The sequence below is a fragment of the Ziziphus jujuba genome, chromosome 3 (assembly GCF_031755915.1).
Source record: "Ziziphus jujuba cultivar Dongzao chromosome 3, ASM3175591v1".
Lineage (NCBI taxonomy): Eukaryota > Viridiplantae > Streptophyta > Magnoliopsida > Rosales > Rhamnaceae > Ziziphus > Ziziphus jujuba.
Window position 1 is genome coordinate 738,288 of NC_083381.1, and position 16,186 is coordinate 754,473.

General features: G+C 32.2%; 2 protein-coding genes across 4 annotated transcripts; one reads left to right on the forward strand and one right to left on the reverse strand.

Moving 5' to 3' along the window:
• Positions 1-312: 312 nt before the first annotated feature.
• Positions 313-8,843, forward strand: LOC107421847 (endonuclease III homolog 1, chloroplastic). 3 transcript variants are annotated; one of them, XM_048477598.2, is made up of 11 exons: positions 313-514; positions 634-722; positions 1,511-1,574; positions 2,905-2,985; positions 4,843-4,961; positions 5,898-5,964; positions 6,316-6,407; positions 6,597-6,734; positions 6,813-6,917; positions 7,945-8,028; positions 8,534-8,843. In XM_048477598.2, the coding sequence occupies exons 1-11, from the start codon at positions 385-387 to the stop codon at positions 8,687-8,689; spliced, it is 1,125 nt and encodes a 374-aa protein (XP_048333555.2). In that variant the 5' UTR covers positions 313-384; the 3' UTR covers positions 8,690-8,843. The 3 variants fall into 3 exon arrangements, with proteins under 3 accessions (XP_048333555.2, XP_015886672.3, XP_015886671.3); XM_016031185.4 differs by having other exon boundaries at positions 315-514; positions 2,917-2,985; XM_016031186.4 differs by lacking the exon at positions 2,905-2,985.
• Positions 8,844-9,140: 297 nt separating this feature from the next.
• LOC107421842 (disease resistance protein RPV1) lies at positions 9,141-15,026 on the reverse strand. The gene is made up of 6 exons (XM_048477597.2): positions 14,382-15,026; positions 12,461-13,562; positions 11,848-12,123; positions 10,606-11,736; positions 10,048-10,527; positions 9,141-9,390 (listed from the first exon to the last, which is right to left on the reverse strand). Exons 1-5 carry the CDS (start codon positions 14,942-14,944, stop codon positions 10,054-10,056), a joined length of 3,546 nt encoding a protein of 1,181 aa, XP_048333554.2. The 5' UTR covers positions 14,945-15,026; the 3' UTR covers positions 9,141-9,390; positions 10,048-10,053.
• Between the last annotated feature and the right edge of the window lie 1,160 nt (positions 15,027-16,186).

Genomic DNA, 16,186 nt, shown 5'->3' on the forward strand with positions numbered 1-16,186 from the left:
ACGCAAGATAAACTGGAAAACAAAAAAAAACACTTAATACATTAACTAGAATATAAAAATATTAAATAAATTTAAAAATATTTTTTATTAGATATAACTAAGCAGTCCAACACTTATTTTATACAGCACCTATTAATAATAAATCTACTGAAAATGAATGTTTGTGAAAAACCACTTCTAAACATGCACTTACAAAAGTAAGTGCTTAGTTATTTATTTATTTATTTATTTTTGAGGGTATAATATATTTAAAGGAGATAAAATGTATTTATCCTCGAAACAAACAATCACTCATAATTTTCTATTACATATAAAATATTAAAAAAAAAAAACACAAAAAAAAAAAAAGAAAAAAAAGAAAGAAGCAAAAAGAAAACTGAGAAAATGCTGAGTTTGAGACAAGCCAATACGCTTTCAGTGGCAGTGGCGCGAACACAATTCAACGCCATCACCATGTACAATACAAGAAGCTTCTCTTCCAAATCCCTTCAACCCAAAAGGGACCCAAACCCAGGTCCTCTTTAACATTTTCTTTCGTCCTCTTGCTGGTTTGTTTTATTTTTGATTTCTTAAATTTGTTGTTGCGAAAAAAAAAAAAAAAATTCATTTCTTTTGTTGTGTAAAATTTTTCAGGCTCTGAATCTTCCGGTGGCGTTCGTGTTTTCGTTAGGAAAAGGAGAGTAAAAGAGACGGTTGAGGCAAATCCTCTGCATGAACAGAAAGTGAGAGATGAAACTTTCTTACGTATTTGTTTTTTTTCTTTTCTTTCTTTTTTTTTTTGGGGGTAAACTTTTAATCCAATAGTTGTGATTTTGCGGTTAACTAAGTTTTGTTTGCTGAAAATGTTGATGGGTAAATGGGCATTTGAACAAATTTAATGCCAGAAATGTTTTATTTTTCTTTTAGATTACTAATTATGTGTTCGATTTCTATGTCTGGGTTTATTTCAAAATGTAGGTCGCTAAGCTTTTTACTGGTAGGGTCTAAATTTTCCCATTAAACATTACTGTCAACTGTTTATTTGTGTATTAGTTTAAATAATTGCTTTTTTCTTTTTTCTTTTTTTAATTTATTGAAATGAAAGTTTCATGTTTTGCTTTAGAAAGGGTCAACTGTTTATGTTCTCTTAAGTGTGATTTTAATTAGTTGAGTACATGTTTCTTGAATTATACTACGTTCATGATACTGTTTAAGGATATTTACCAAACAAGTTTGTATTTTTCACTGTGCTTCTGGGTCTGGATTGAGGCCTCTCTCTAGCTAATAATTTTCAATGAATAATGTATTTTTCTTTATAATTATATAAATACATTCATTGTATCGTACTTTTATCGTAGGTGATCAAGCATTAAATCCATAAGATTTTTGCTTTGTTTCCAAAAATTGTTTTATAACATAATGACCTTGCAGAACTTTCAGATACTATTATAAAATCATATCAATCATGGAACGCCCGATCCTTACCTTTTGAGTTTAGTTTGTCAATATCATGGCTTGTTCTTTTATACAGCTTTCTTCACTCCCTGACATTGAAGAGTTCGCATACAAAAAGGTAGATGGATCTGCCGGCTCAAGTAAGAACCTTTTTTCCGACATTTCTTTCTCTTGCAAGATGTATGTTTTATTTGTACAAGATTACCTGCCTTTATGTTTCCTGGTGAACATGAGCTCTTTCTTGCTAATTTTGTGAAATGTGGTTAGAAATGTTACATAACACTGTTCAAGAGTATCATCATGGAGTTAAATTTGACCATTTAGGGTGTTTACAGGTATAGGAGATGTTACACTTTCAAAAATAGTTTGGATGCAAATCAATTAGATAGATAGGAAGAGTACTTTTCAAGCACATATTATCAAGTTGTATGGTAACTAAAATATAAATGTTTATTTGAACAGCTGGCTGTTAGTACAAGGTTGTATGACATATAACCAAATTTCTATGCTAACTTGAAACTTTTTAGCAGCCGCTTGATTTTTGTTTTTATTTAAAAGGTATTCAAGCAATTCATTTTATTGTTCTTTTGGATTAATAAGTTAACTTGACACGTGGTTTTATGGTTAAAATGATAGGTTATAATTAAACGATCCATTTAAGTGATTGATAGACTCTTATGTTAACTACTGCTTAGGTGTTTGGTATTTAGTCTTTGAGAGAAATCCAATTTATTAATACCTTAGGTGATTCCTTATTGGTGATAGTCAATGCTACCAAATAGGAATTATAGTTTATCAGTGAATTTCGTTTGATAGTAGGAATTTATGAAAATGTCACAGAAAATTCAATATCTTCATCTTCAATTTTGCTAAATATGTACAGGAAATAACAGAGGGTTTCAATGTTATAATTCCAAAACTATCCATTTCTGCCCTTATAGTTGAAGTAAAAGAAGAGAATATGTTTGTATAACATTGAAGAAACAATAAATTCAGGCCATGGATAATATTTTTCAAATCCATTTGCCTTCCTCATAGGAATAAGTATGTGAAAGATGCCTTTTCATTGTATAACAGGGAAGTTTTTTCTGTATTTATCTTTCTTCTTTTCCTCATTACTTTCTCCATTTGACATACACATATTAGCTAACATCATTTTCTTTCCCACAACTGCAAACACATGCATACACACATGAGGGCACACTGCCTCTTTGTGTGTGTTTGTGGTGGGTGCTGATGTAGCTTCTGTGGCTAAGCCAATAGGTTAATGCTTAATGAGATGAGAATCTTATGAAGTAACAGCATTCACTTCTTATAGGTAGATTTTGTATAGAAATTATAACTCTGTTTTAATTTTCTATTGGTAAGAAATTCATAGTTTAACACTAGTAACAACAATACACTAAAGTACCAATTTTAATGATGATTTAGAAATGTAGTTCATCCTCTATCTTTGTTGTAATATTATAGATGATTTTACAGTTGAGTCAGAATCTGCCTTGAGTGTGCTTCCTGTGGGAGCTGAAGTAACTTCATCGATTAGGCCAACAGGTAAGTTTTTAATCTATTATTTCAAAATGTCTGCGATACCAAAAGTTAATTTTGTTGTTTGAATTTTGGGTCATGGAAAATTGAACTGATTCAGAGGATCCCAAGTATACCTTTATATCATATTGGTCATCTTTATGGAAAGTGTGGGAATTATGCATCATTTTGCATTTTTGTTGTGATTTGACTTATAATAAATAAAGTAGCTCTCAGCTATTATAGCCAGCATAGTTAGTTTGGGATCTGCCTAAATTAGTCTCGCATATTCTATATTAAAACCTGTGCTCTTGAACCAAAGGAGAAGAAAGCATTAGAAAATGGAAAATCATTTTTGAAAGAGATACTAAATGGATCTTTATTACAACAAACAATGGAACAACAGTAGTCCTATCACACAAAATCAAGTAATAAAAATCTAAAAATAATAATCATGAGAAGCAATGACTAAACAAACTCTAGGAGCATAAATCCCTCTGAGATGAATCTTCTACAAATAAATATAAATTTATTACAATAAATGTATTTGTTTGTTAAAGTTGTTTTTCTTATTGTAGGGTATACTCTTCTTTTCCTGAGATTTTTGTTCTCCTTTTATTCGTGTCCTATAGGATTACATGCTTTACCCTAGAAAGATTCCTTTCCTGAAGGAATTCTTGAGAAGGAAAATCTCTTTTCCTTTATTTCTAAGTTTCTCTCTTTCCAGTTACTAAGCATATTTACCCCTTCTTGAAGAGGATTAAGACCTAGAGTTAGAGTCATTTCACGGCTTTGCACTTTCTGGCTCATGATTGATTGTTATTCACCTTGGTTTTAGTATCAAATATGAATGTGACCCATGGAGTATTTGGTCATCTTGTCCCCTCATGGACAACCTAGTGACAGAGTCAATTGTGTCCCTTAGGCATTTTGCCTGAGTTTGAGTCTTCCCCACCTCAAAGGTTAAAAATAAATAAATAAATAAAACGTAAGAAAAGAGTATTCAGTCATCTAGTATTTTTGGCTTTGTTCAGCACATATGCATTTAGATTCCTTTATGATATATTTTAATCATTTAACCACAAATTAGGCACCTTAAATATTTATTATCTTAAAATTTATAATAACAGGATTTAAAAAAAAAAAAAAAAAAAAAAAACACTTTTTTAAGTATTTGATATTTGAAGTTTATTTTTCTTGTTCTTAAAGTTGCAAAATTCATTAATGAAATATATTTGCTCAAACCTTGAGTAGCAAAGTTTGTTCAGTTGATGAGATGACTAATCTATTTAATATATTTATTGTTATATAGTTGAACATAAATAAGAGACTTTTAGTTTTATTAAACTTAAAAATTTATGCTAAAACATTGGAGTATCCTCTAATAAATATATAAATAAGAGATAATAAATTTGAGGATGAAAGAAATAAATTTAGGAAGGATTGGCAGTGTAGAATGTAAAATAAAGTTTATAAGATAAAATAATGTGTCTATCAAGTAAAGACAGTAATTCTAGATTTCTCATTATATGTAAATTTTGTAGGTAGTAGATGACTTTAGCACTATAGTAGAATTAATCGAATTTAATGTTTGTAAAGTATTTATGAGCATTTCTTTTATTATAAAACAGAAAGAAAAACATATATATACATATATACTTATAAAATAAAAAGAAAAACATTTCTTATAGGCTTATGAAAATAAATAAAAATTGCGAATTCTAGTTGTATTTTAATATTATCTTTATAGGACATTACTTTCTCAATGGCAATGTATGAATTTAATAGCTATTCAGGGTCCACTTTTGGTAGGGACCTAGGCAAAGGCATTAGTGGTCTCTGCCATCAGACTTCAAAATTTCCTGATGGTTTCGTTTGATACAGGTGAGTCACCTGTTCACTGGCAAGAAGTCCTGGAAGGGATTCGTAAAATGAGGTCTTTTGAAGATGCACCTGTAGACACTATGGGATGTGAAAAAGCTGGAAGTGTTCTCCCCCCTAAGGTTTGATTTTGAGAAACTGTAGGACTTAAAAATAACTCAAAGGTAATTGTGTGAGCTATGGTTGATATCTTATTCTTAACTGTGAAGTTTACTGAGTAAAGAAACTGAATACAGTTGAAATCTATAGCAAGGATATTCATTATGTGATGCCACTTTTGAAAGGATAAGATTTTTGTTATCTACTTGCAGTAAATCTTCAGGCTTTGTGTTAGGTGTTCTTATTATGTTTTTCCTTTCAACTATCATAGCCGTTTTTGAAATTAACCATATTTGTGGGAAGAAGGAAAACACAATGCATTTATTTCTTGAAAAGCAAAAGAAGCTATAATCTTTATGGATATTGGATAACCGAAAGAGAGATTACAGTCGTATTTTTAAGATGAATACAGCATGCAACATTGAATACTGGCCTCTAAGTAATGTGTTCTACCTTCACTTGATCTGTAAGTTTGGTTTCTATATATACACCTAAGTGATTATACAACTGCCATACAGAATGTCCTCCATATTCTGGATTGTACTTTGTTTTGGCTTTCTCTTTGATTTTGATAGAAAATTCTTACCTTTAAATATCAATGGTTGTCGAATGAAAAACCTGTGTTTCATTCTCTTGGTGAAACAGGTGTATTCTTCCATCATGATTTTTCTTGGTTTGTTGATGAATTTTATGAGGAGATTTAATCTCAATACTTGGTAGCTTATTATGATCCAATGTTGTCAGCATCTATGAAAAGTTTAGAAGTGCTAACTTTTATGGTGTCTACATTTTACAAACGATCTTTCCATAATTTTTAAAATAGGTGCTCTCTGACAAGTTCCAACTAGCAAATAATCAATGGTTTTTAATTCTATGGAATTTTATTTGATACCTTAAGCTTTGTATAGCTGGATTAACAGGCGGTTCCTTTTTCTCTTTTAATCTGCCATACCAATCAGGAAAGAAGATTTGCTGTCTTGGTATCTTCACTTCTATCAAGCCAAACTAAAGATCATGTTAATCATGGTAGATTCACATACTTTTAATTAGTTCCATTGAAAGAAATCATGTTTCTTAACCAGAAATCTAAGAGATCTCTAAATCAAACGTCAGAATTTATGATGAAATACTTTTACAATGTGTAGCAATATCATTAAATTCTTGTTTTATGTAGTCAATGAACAAATTTTCTTTAAAAATTTATAAAACCATGATATTGTTGTTTTTTGGGGGAAAGTTACAAAATAACCCCACAATTTCCACTTATGTTTCATTTGTTTCCTGTGTTTCGTACTCTTGTGTGACATCTAGATCATATTCAGAATTTTCAACCATGCTCTTCCAACTCCTGCTCATAAATGTGTTTTGGGAATTCAGGAGCAATTCAACGTCTCCTGCAAAATGGGCTGCTCACTGCTGATGCAATTGTCAAGGCTGATGAAGAAACAATTAAAGGCTTGATTTATCCGGTTTGTTTTGTTCTAAAAGCCTAGTGAACAAATGGCATGTAAATCCTCTTTTGACAGGCTTCATGAATTCTTTATTATTTAACAATCATAATGTTCTTATGCTAAAGTTGCCTTGTCACCTTTGTGTTAATTGGTTGATTTAGTTGGTGAAACTACTGCAAACTTTTACTCTTTGATAAAAATTTATAGGTAGGATTTTATACAAGAAAAGCAAGTAACCTGAAGAAAGTTGCAGAAATTTGTCTGACAAAGTATGATGGGGATATTCCTAGCTCATTGGAGGAGCTACTTTCGCTTCCAGGGATAGGTCCTAAAATGGCTCATTTGGTAAGGTACTGTTACCAATTATTTAAATCAGCTGGTCACCTTAATTTCTCAATGTTTGTTTGCTGTATGTTATTTTAGGTCATGAATGTTGGTTGGAACAATGTTCAAGGGATATGTGTGGATACTCATGTGCACCGCATTTGTAACCGGCTTGGATGGGTGTCTCGACCAGGCACAAAACAGGTATTTGTATCTTTAGTCATGGCGTCTCATTGATGTGCTTAGCTTGGATTTTGAACTTTGTTGGTTTCTTTAAATGTAATTTCCTGACTATATTTAATTTTACCATGTGGTATGTTTATGGAATCCAATGTTGGAAATTGATGTGACTGTTGAGAGATATCTGATTTTAACTAGATTCTGTGTTGGTTCAGGTACATATCTAGGAGTTAGATTCTTCTAAAAGGGTCCAAGATTAAGATACAGATATGTGGGTTCTATAGTGTTAATAACAATTTTGTATAAGTTCTACTGATAATTCAGAGAGTATGCATGTAAGAATGACGAAAGAAATTTATAACTGAAGGTCTATTGACTGTTTCTGCAAAACAATTTTAAGTGCATTAATGGGATAATTTCGCATTTTTTTGGTAAGCTAATTCCACCTTTTCCAAGTGTTGTAAGGATGGAGGAATTTTTGTGATATTCATGTTTTTCTGCCAAGGATCCCTTGCTACAACCATTGTCATGTTGTGTATATGCAAGTACTTTCTGTTAATTTAAGAGTCGAAGCATAGTAGACCATGACACTTTAAAGTGTGAAATACTCAAGTACTTTCCTAATACTGCATAATTCATTAGCTCGATGAATACCCTAGTAAAAAGTTTTCTTACTTGTAAACTGGCAGAGTATAAACTGATTTTGAATTTAATGGATCATATGAAAAGAATTTTCAGATTGCAAACCAATTGTAGTGTGAGTATCATTGTATTGCATCATGCATTCAGTATCTAAAGCCCAAGCCTATAATACTTTGCCTTCACTTCTGTTTCATCACATGCTCTTCTCTTTCCATTGTTTTTTTCCTTTCTTTTTTTTTTTTTTTTTTTTTTTCTTTTGGTTTTTTTTTTTTTCCAAATATTCCTTTCCTAACTGTAATTTACCTAGTATGGAGTGACTGCTTCTTATATTAAAATCTCTTGTCTGTTTTCATGTCCCATAATTTGCATTCTGCATCTGGCTTATTGTTCTTATTTTTGTCTTTGCTAGAGGACTTCAACACCGGAGGAAACAAGAGTGGCACTGCAAATGTGGCTACCGAAGGACGAATGGGTTCCAATAAACCCTCTTCTGGTTTGTAGCTTTTAATTTCACGAGGACATATATGCACAGATAGAAATGTACGATCTATATCATTATAGATGCATATGCATTATACACATCCTTAAAGCCATTGATATACAGCAATATGTGATATACCTACCAACTTCAGGTTCACATTCATATTTATTTGGTCCGAGGCTGGGGTACATAACAAGGATTGCTTCCAGATCATGAAAGTTATTGTACTTTTGAGTGTCAAGAGGTTCATGTTTAATTCAGCAATTGTAAAGAAGCTAGTTTGTGCTACTTTCTGAGTTTTGAGATAGAAAGAATAGATAGGATCCTTATCGTGGCCTAATAGCTTCGAATATAGTTAACTTCGTTTGATATAGCATTCCTAATCTGAAAATTTATCTCGCGGGTGGTTATTTTATTTGTTCATATTCTTGTTTTTAATTTAAATGCCACTGTAATTCATCTTTAATATTGGCTGACATCTTGCTTGCTCTTTTATGTCGTTTCAACTCTTCAACAGGTTGGATTTGGACAAACCATTTGTACTCCCCTCAGACCACGTTGTGGGGAATGCAGTGTAAGTGAATTCTGTCCATCTGCATTCAAAGAGACTTCAAGCCCATCTTCTAAGTCAAAGAAGTCTAGAACAAGCAAGAAGCTCTCTCAAGGGAATTGATTTTTCCATTTTTCTCTTTATGTATATTAATCTACTAAGGAAACTTGGAAAAGCAAGAAACTCTCGTTAGGGGAATTGATTTTTCGATTTTCCCATTTGTACATTTATTTAGTTTGAAAAACTAATCTAGCTGGCAAACTTTTTTTTTTTTTAATTTTTTTTTTATAAATTTTTAAAGAGATTGGATTTCAATCAATGAAAACTATGGTTGGTTTTTTTGGTGAAAAGTATTTGACTTTTAGGAGACGCCGGATGTAGGCCTAAGCAAAGCCATTGAGTTGATTCACCAATCAAGGACCTTGTGGCTACATCCATATTCTCCATTCAAGGCGGGTAATTGACATGTTAAATAGCAAAATCAATAACCTCAACCTTAAAGACAAAGTCTACTGTTTTTCTTACTTCAATCAGACCACCCTCAATATCATGAAACGAAAAAAGACCTTAAAAAAGAAAAAGAAAAAACTAATTAGATATAAATGATAGCTGAGGATTTAGAATATAAACAACTCATTCTTCTCACCAAAAAACAAGAGTTTGTTTTAGGGGTTAAAGTTGGTTCCTAAAGAACCCTAATTCACCTCTATCATTTGAACTCTGGTCTGCAAATCTGTGGAAATTGCTTAGCTTACTCGGCTTCTGAGCATTAACAGATTACTGAAGCAGCTGATCTTCCACTCGGCTTCTTGTCACCATTTTTGCTGTCAACATCATATATATCACAAACACAGCCCAACAAATATAACATACACTTTGATTCTTATTTTTATTTTTATTTTCAGACTCGTATTGATTATGAGAATGTTTTATGCTAACCAAACATGAACTTGAAGAAATGTTTAGTGTATGGTACACACTTTAAAACTGAAGAAGAAGCCTCCATGCCATAATGTTGATTTAGAACTACTAACACCTCTACCCCAGTAAATTATCACTCGTTTTGCACGTTGGCTCCCAAACTTCAAAGTGCTTCATGTGCTATAGTCATTTTCTTGTCACTCGATTCCAATCAAACATTTTTTAACACGTAAATTATTGATAGCCGTACAAACCTCATGTAACACTTAATACCAACTGATATAACCTACGTAAATAAATTAGTAATGAACCCTTAGCATGATAATAAAACAATGTAACATCTTCGTAAATAAGCTGGTGTAGATGTACACATGTCCCACCACACGTTGTGGAGCATAGAAATAGATTTACACATCCCACCTTAAATGGCAGGCATTTGTATCCTAGATTATACATCGCCCAATAGAATAAAATATATTTAATCATATATATATATATATATATATTAAAAATGAAAAGAAGAAAGAACATACACAAATAATGGTGCTGCAGACACGTACCAGTTATCATGTGCAAATCATCTGATTATGACGTCTCGTTGTCTTAGGTGTGGGTCTATATGATCTTTGACCCAAGATATGGACTCCACACTTAGAGATAAATTTTGCCGAGGGCTTATCCTTTGCTGAAAATGAGATCTTATAGTTTCCACACCTCAAAGGACCAGGGAAATAATGAAGACAAAAGTGACCTGGCTTTACTGAAATAATACTTCTAACTTCATGGGCATGATGCTTCTGATAAACAAATGAGTATTTGCATGATCTACATGCAACATTATTCACAAGAAGATCTAATGAAAAAATTGCTTGTTTGCAATCCAATTCAAAAACACCACAAAAAACCACCCCTTCCTTTTCCTCACATTGATATGAATCCAGAATGAAGTCCATGGAATCCTCATCACATTGATGGCTAAACCAATCTGGAATTTGATGTCCTGGAAGTATAAATTGGCATTCGCAGCCATTCAGGGAGGCCTGTTGAATCAAATAGGAATTATTATTTTGACATTAAATATATTGATGAGAGACAGATCTAGAGTACTGAGAAATTACCTTATTTCTTATAATCTCAGTCATGATAAAGCGACAAGGCTCAAGCAATGATTTGCAATCACTTGCATCTAGGTGTGTTAAACTTCCTGGAAGCTCTGGAATATTTTGAAGGAATTCACAATCATTCAAAAATAGGTATCGAAGCTTCGTAAACCTGTTAGTTGATGGAAGGCTAACAAACTTGTTTTTGGCAAGATTCAACACTTCAAGATTGCCAAAACCATTAGGATCTGTCATGAGGAACTCTGCTTCTAATAGATTGCAGTTTTGAAGATCAAGGAACTTTAACATGGGAAAGGATCCAAAAGGATTGCTAATAGAAGTATTCAGAATAAACTCCATGCTTGGACATATTTTTGAGATGTTCTTTGGAAACTTAAAGAGTTTTGAGCAACCTCCAAGACCAAGATGCTTAAGATGATGCAGCCTATAAATGGTACATGGAATACGCTCAAGTTTTCTACAAGAGGTTAAATTTAAGACTCCAAGTGCAACTAGATTCTCTAGTGAGGAAGGCAACTCTTTTATAGCACTTCCAATTAGACAAAGTTCCTTCAAAAATTTCATTTCTACTAGAATATCTGGAAACCTTTCAAGACTATGGCATGCTTTGAGGTTCAATGTTCCAAGATGGTTTGAGTGGAGATTGCTTGGAAGAATCTTGAGGTTACAACAAAACTGAAGATCCAATGTGGTCAACCTATTTAGAGATCCAACAGAGTCGTGGATCTCGACTAAATTTGCACAATGGCCAAGATATATTCGCTCGAGATTTGGGGCTTTTGAGATGTCAGGCAACTTTTCTACAGCAGTGCTAGATAAAGCAAGTGTTTTCAAATTTTCCATTTCTACATCAATATTGGGAAAACTTTTGAGACTAGAGCAGCTTGTGAGAGTCAGTGTTCTAAGGCATTTTGATTGGAGACTGGTTGGAAGAATCATGAGGTTAGAGCAAAATTGAAGTTCCAATGTCTCTAGCCTATGAAGTGATCCTATGGACTCATGAATCTCAACTAAGTTCGTACAATGTCCAAGATACAAACTCTCAAGGTTTGGGGCTGTTGAGAGATCAGGAATTTTAGTCAAGAATTTGGAGGAACTTAACTTCACAACTTTCAACTTTTCAAAGTTCTGTATTGAGGAAGGAAAAAAAAAAAAAAAAAAAAAGGGGATACAAATAAGTTAAATCAGTTTATAGAATGAGAAGGAACAATGAAATACCTCAACTAATTGTATAAGTACCTTGAATGCTTCCCCCAGTTGCTGGATATGACTTTGAGGCATGTCCAATATGACAAGTTGTTTTGGACCAGGATTAAGTGGCAAAGTGGGAAACTTATATCCAGGCCAATCAATGAACCTTAACTCAGAAGGAAGATATGAAATGACTGTAGAAAGAACTACATTACGAAGAATAAGCATCCTTAGCCATTTCATTTTTTTGAATGCTTTGGCACTTGAGTATAGAGTTTTTGGTTCAGGCAAGTCCAACTTAATGCCTTCAATTGCATTTGTTCCCTAAACAAATTCAAAATAGAGCACATGAAGCATCAAGGCATACATAGAAAAAGGAAAACAAAATAAATAAATAAATACATACATAAATAAAAATAAATAAAAACCAACAACATAAAGCCCTGTTTGGCATGAGTTTTGAAATGCTGCTTCTGGCTTTTAAGACTCAAAAGCAGCTTTTGAGAGCATTTGAACAGATTCTTTTGAAGGGCTTCTAACCAAATCTAATGAAATGTAAGCTGAATCTTTGAAGAAATAGAAGCAAAAGTTATCCCAAAGAGAGTCAATCTAGTTGCAAGTTGAAAAGGGTATCTAAGGAGCTTGTCTTAATGACTCTTACCATGTTTTCTAGGAATACATGAGAAACATCCTCGGTTAACCACAATCTGCTACGCCTACCAACTTCAGGGGATTCTTGGCGGACAATTTCCCGACCCACTTCTTGTATAACATGATGCATTCGCATCTTGCCCCACTCTATTGTTATGAGAGACATATCAATAAGAACACCGATTCCAATGGTTGGACAAAAATTATAAGTCCCAAGTATTTTGATGATATAATCTTTCTTCTCTCCAACAAAGAAACATGCAATATCAAGAAAGATAGCTTTCTCATCATCTTGCAAAGCATCATAACTTATTTTAAGAATGTCATAAACTTGCTTTTGGGGTTTCTTTTCTAAATTGTAGATGACACTTTCCCATTCAGATTTTTTCCTACGACAAAGAAAAGAACCTGAAACTACAAGAGCCAAAGGAAGCCCATTAGCATAATCTACAACACTTCTTGACAGCTCATGGTAACCTTCTCCAGGTTTGTCACCTTTAAAAGCATTCCAGCTAAGTAGCTCAATTCCTTCATAAAAATCAAGTCCTTCAACCTCATATGTTTCATCAACTCCATGAGAAGTAAGAAAGTGCTTGTTCCTAGTTGTTATGATGATTCTACTTCTTGGTCCAAACCAATCATGAACGTCTCCTCCAGATAAAGTTTCCAATTGGTCAAATTGATCAACATCATCAAGAACTAGAAGTATTCTTTTGTGACAAAGCCTTTCCTTTATGATGTTAATGCCTCTATGAGTGTTCCCAACCTTTATGTTTGGATCCCCTAGAATCTCATAGAGCAATGTTTCTTGTAGCTGAATTAGGCCAGAATATTGCTTTGAGGTTTCTCTAACATTTGCAAGGAAGCTAGCACCTTCAAAATCATCAGCAAATCTATTGAAAACAGCTTTAGCAATAGTTGTTTTGCCTATACCACCTATTCCATATATCCCTATCACTCGGACATCATTTCCTGTATTAATCTTTATCAATCTAACCAAATTCTTTAGACGACGTTCAATTCCAACTGGGTATTTGGCAATATGAAGAAGTGTGCGATTCAGCTTGCTCAATGTCGCTTCCACAATTCTTTGGATTAAATGAGATTCATCACTGCACATGTATAAATTAATTAGATAATCAATAGAAGCACTTATCATGAGGCTCCTAGCATTGAAGCTAATTACATTTATGTTTAAAAACAAAAATGATGAAATGGATTAAGACAAATTTGATTTTTAAATGTTAGCTTTTGAAACAATACACGAGCTGATAAGAGAAATCATGTCTGATAGAAAAACCATTAGTATGGTCCTGCCTTAGCTACGATTCCCACTTAAACTACATGAATCCCCTGTTTTTATCTCTCATGTGTCATGCGTGTTACGTACGATTTCTTTTACAAAATTAGTGGAAAAATATGAAACAATAATAATAATTAAAAAACACACACACACACACACAATAGTAATAATAATAATTAAAAAACACACACACACACACAATAGTAATAATAATAATTAAAAAACACACACATAAATTAATAATAATAATTAAAAAAAAATGTGCCATAGATTTGTATATATGAAACACAAGGTGAGATTAATGTTGAAACACACACACACACAAAAGAAATAATAATAATAATAATAATAAGAGTAATAAAAGAAAAAAGGAAAAGAAAAAGAAAAAAAAAAACCTTTTTTTCTGTTGTACATTTGCCATAGATTTGTAGATATGAAAAACAAGGTGGGATTAATGTTGAAATACCATCTCTTCTATTCCACAAAACTAAAACTGAAACTTGATTTTACTTTTCTATTTATTTTGGGAGGAAAACTAATATAATTGATATCTCTGGAATAAAATCTTAACAAATAAATTAAGTCGATAAGATTGAAGGGGAATAGTATATTAATCATAGATATCTACCCGTTGGATAAATGCCATCCACATAGGCTGCCAGCTTTCTTCAAAGCAATTTTCCAGTTGGCCAGTTTTTCCTCAATGTACTTTTCAATGGAATCATCTGTTAATGCTTCATCTCCAGAGCTGCTTGTGTGACCCTTTGGCTTTTGCTTGTACCTATTAATACAATTAGCAAATACTTCTCCAAAACTGCCAGTTTGGTTTCTCACTTGGGACGGCTCCACATGGAAGAATATGGGCCAAACCAATTGTCCAAGTGATTCTCTGCACTCCATGATCTTAACCACTTCATCCAAACACCAAGTAGATGATGCATAGTTCTCGGAGAAAACGATTATGGAAATTCTTGATCCTTCAATTGCTGAAATGAGGGAGGGTGAGATTTCCTCTCCCTTTATCAGCTGCTTGTTGTCTATGAAAGTTTGAAATCCTCTTTTATGCAAAGCTGCATGAAGATGGGAGGTGAAATTGTTCCGAGTATCTTCGCCTCTGAAACTTAAGAAAACATCATGTTTCGCTCTCGGAATCAAAGAAGATGAAGAAGATGAAAAAGTAGTTTGAGCCATTCCACAATTATTACCACACTACTACTTCTTTGAGCTTTGTAATAGGCAAGGCATCCCCCAAAAAAAAAACAAAAAAAAAAAAAAAGAGTGAAGTGAAAAGAATTTATATATAATTAGTTGATCAACATGTTGCATCTGCTTTATAACTAGTTTGATCCATACATGTTGCATTTGCTTTATTTATTTATTTATTTATTTTATAATTAGTGGTGAATATTTTAATACTAATAATAATATCCTCAATTTCTAAAAGATCACCACTATAGGTAGATTATACATAGAAAAAAAAAAAATTTGTTACAACTAGTCGACAAATTTTGTTATCATCGTCACAAATGAACTGTCCTAAGAGGACGTGGCCCTGGCATTGGGCTCATACCCTTTTATTCCAATACTCTATATCGAGGTCCAATGTTTTAGAAAATTACAGTTATTGCTTTTTACTTTTCTTTTTCTTTATTATTATCTTTTAAATAAGAATAAATTGGAAAAATGGATTTAATGGTCATGAAAAACTGAACACCTTAACTTTCAAATTTAAAGTGTTTCGTTGTTAACATGTTTGATTTTTATTTTTTATGCTTTTATAAATTGGGTGTAGTTTGCTCATTTTAAATATTTATCAGTGTTAATCAGTGATAATTAGAATTTATCATACATATAACTTAACTAAAAATGGGAAAGAAGAAGAAAAATAAAAACTAAAAACCAATATAGTTTTAAATTATGTTTTATTTTTTTTATGTTTTTTCTTTATATTCTATAGTTAATAGAGATATCTTCTATCATCAATTAATATTGATAAATCATTCAAATAAATAAATTATACACATTTTTAAAAAAAAAAATACCAAAAAAATATTAAACACATTATCAAACAGTACCATATTTTCAAGTTTCAGTTTATTACATTTTAGTTCAATTAATTTTTTTTATCCTTGGTTTCGTTTGAGATGCAAAACAGATTGAATTAAACTGAACTATTTTAAATCGAGGCCAACCAAATTAAGCATTTTAAATTTAGTCTAATATAATGAGATATGATTTTTAATAGTTCAATCCAATCTAGTCTAATCTTGCATCTTAAACATGGGTATCATAATGCAAATTTATGAAATTAAACTACCTAAATTGCAACAAATTGGATTAAATTTTATTTAATATTGGGTGCATGGGATAGATTCATTAACCAATATTAGCCAAACGAAAAAAATTCAATTAGACTAAAATGTAATAAAATAA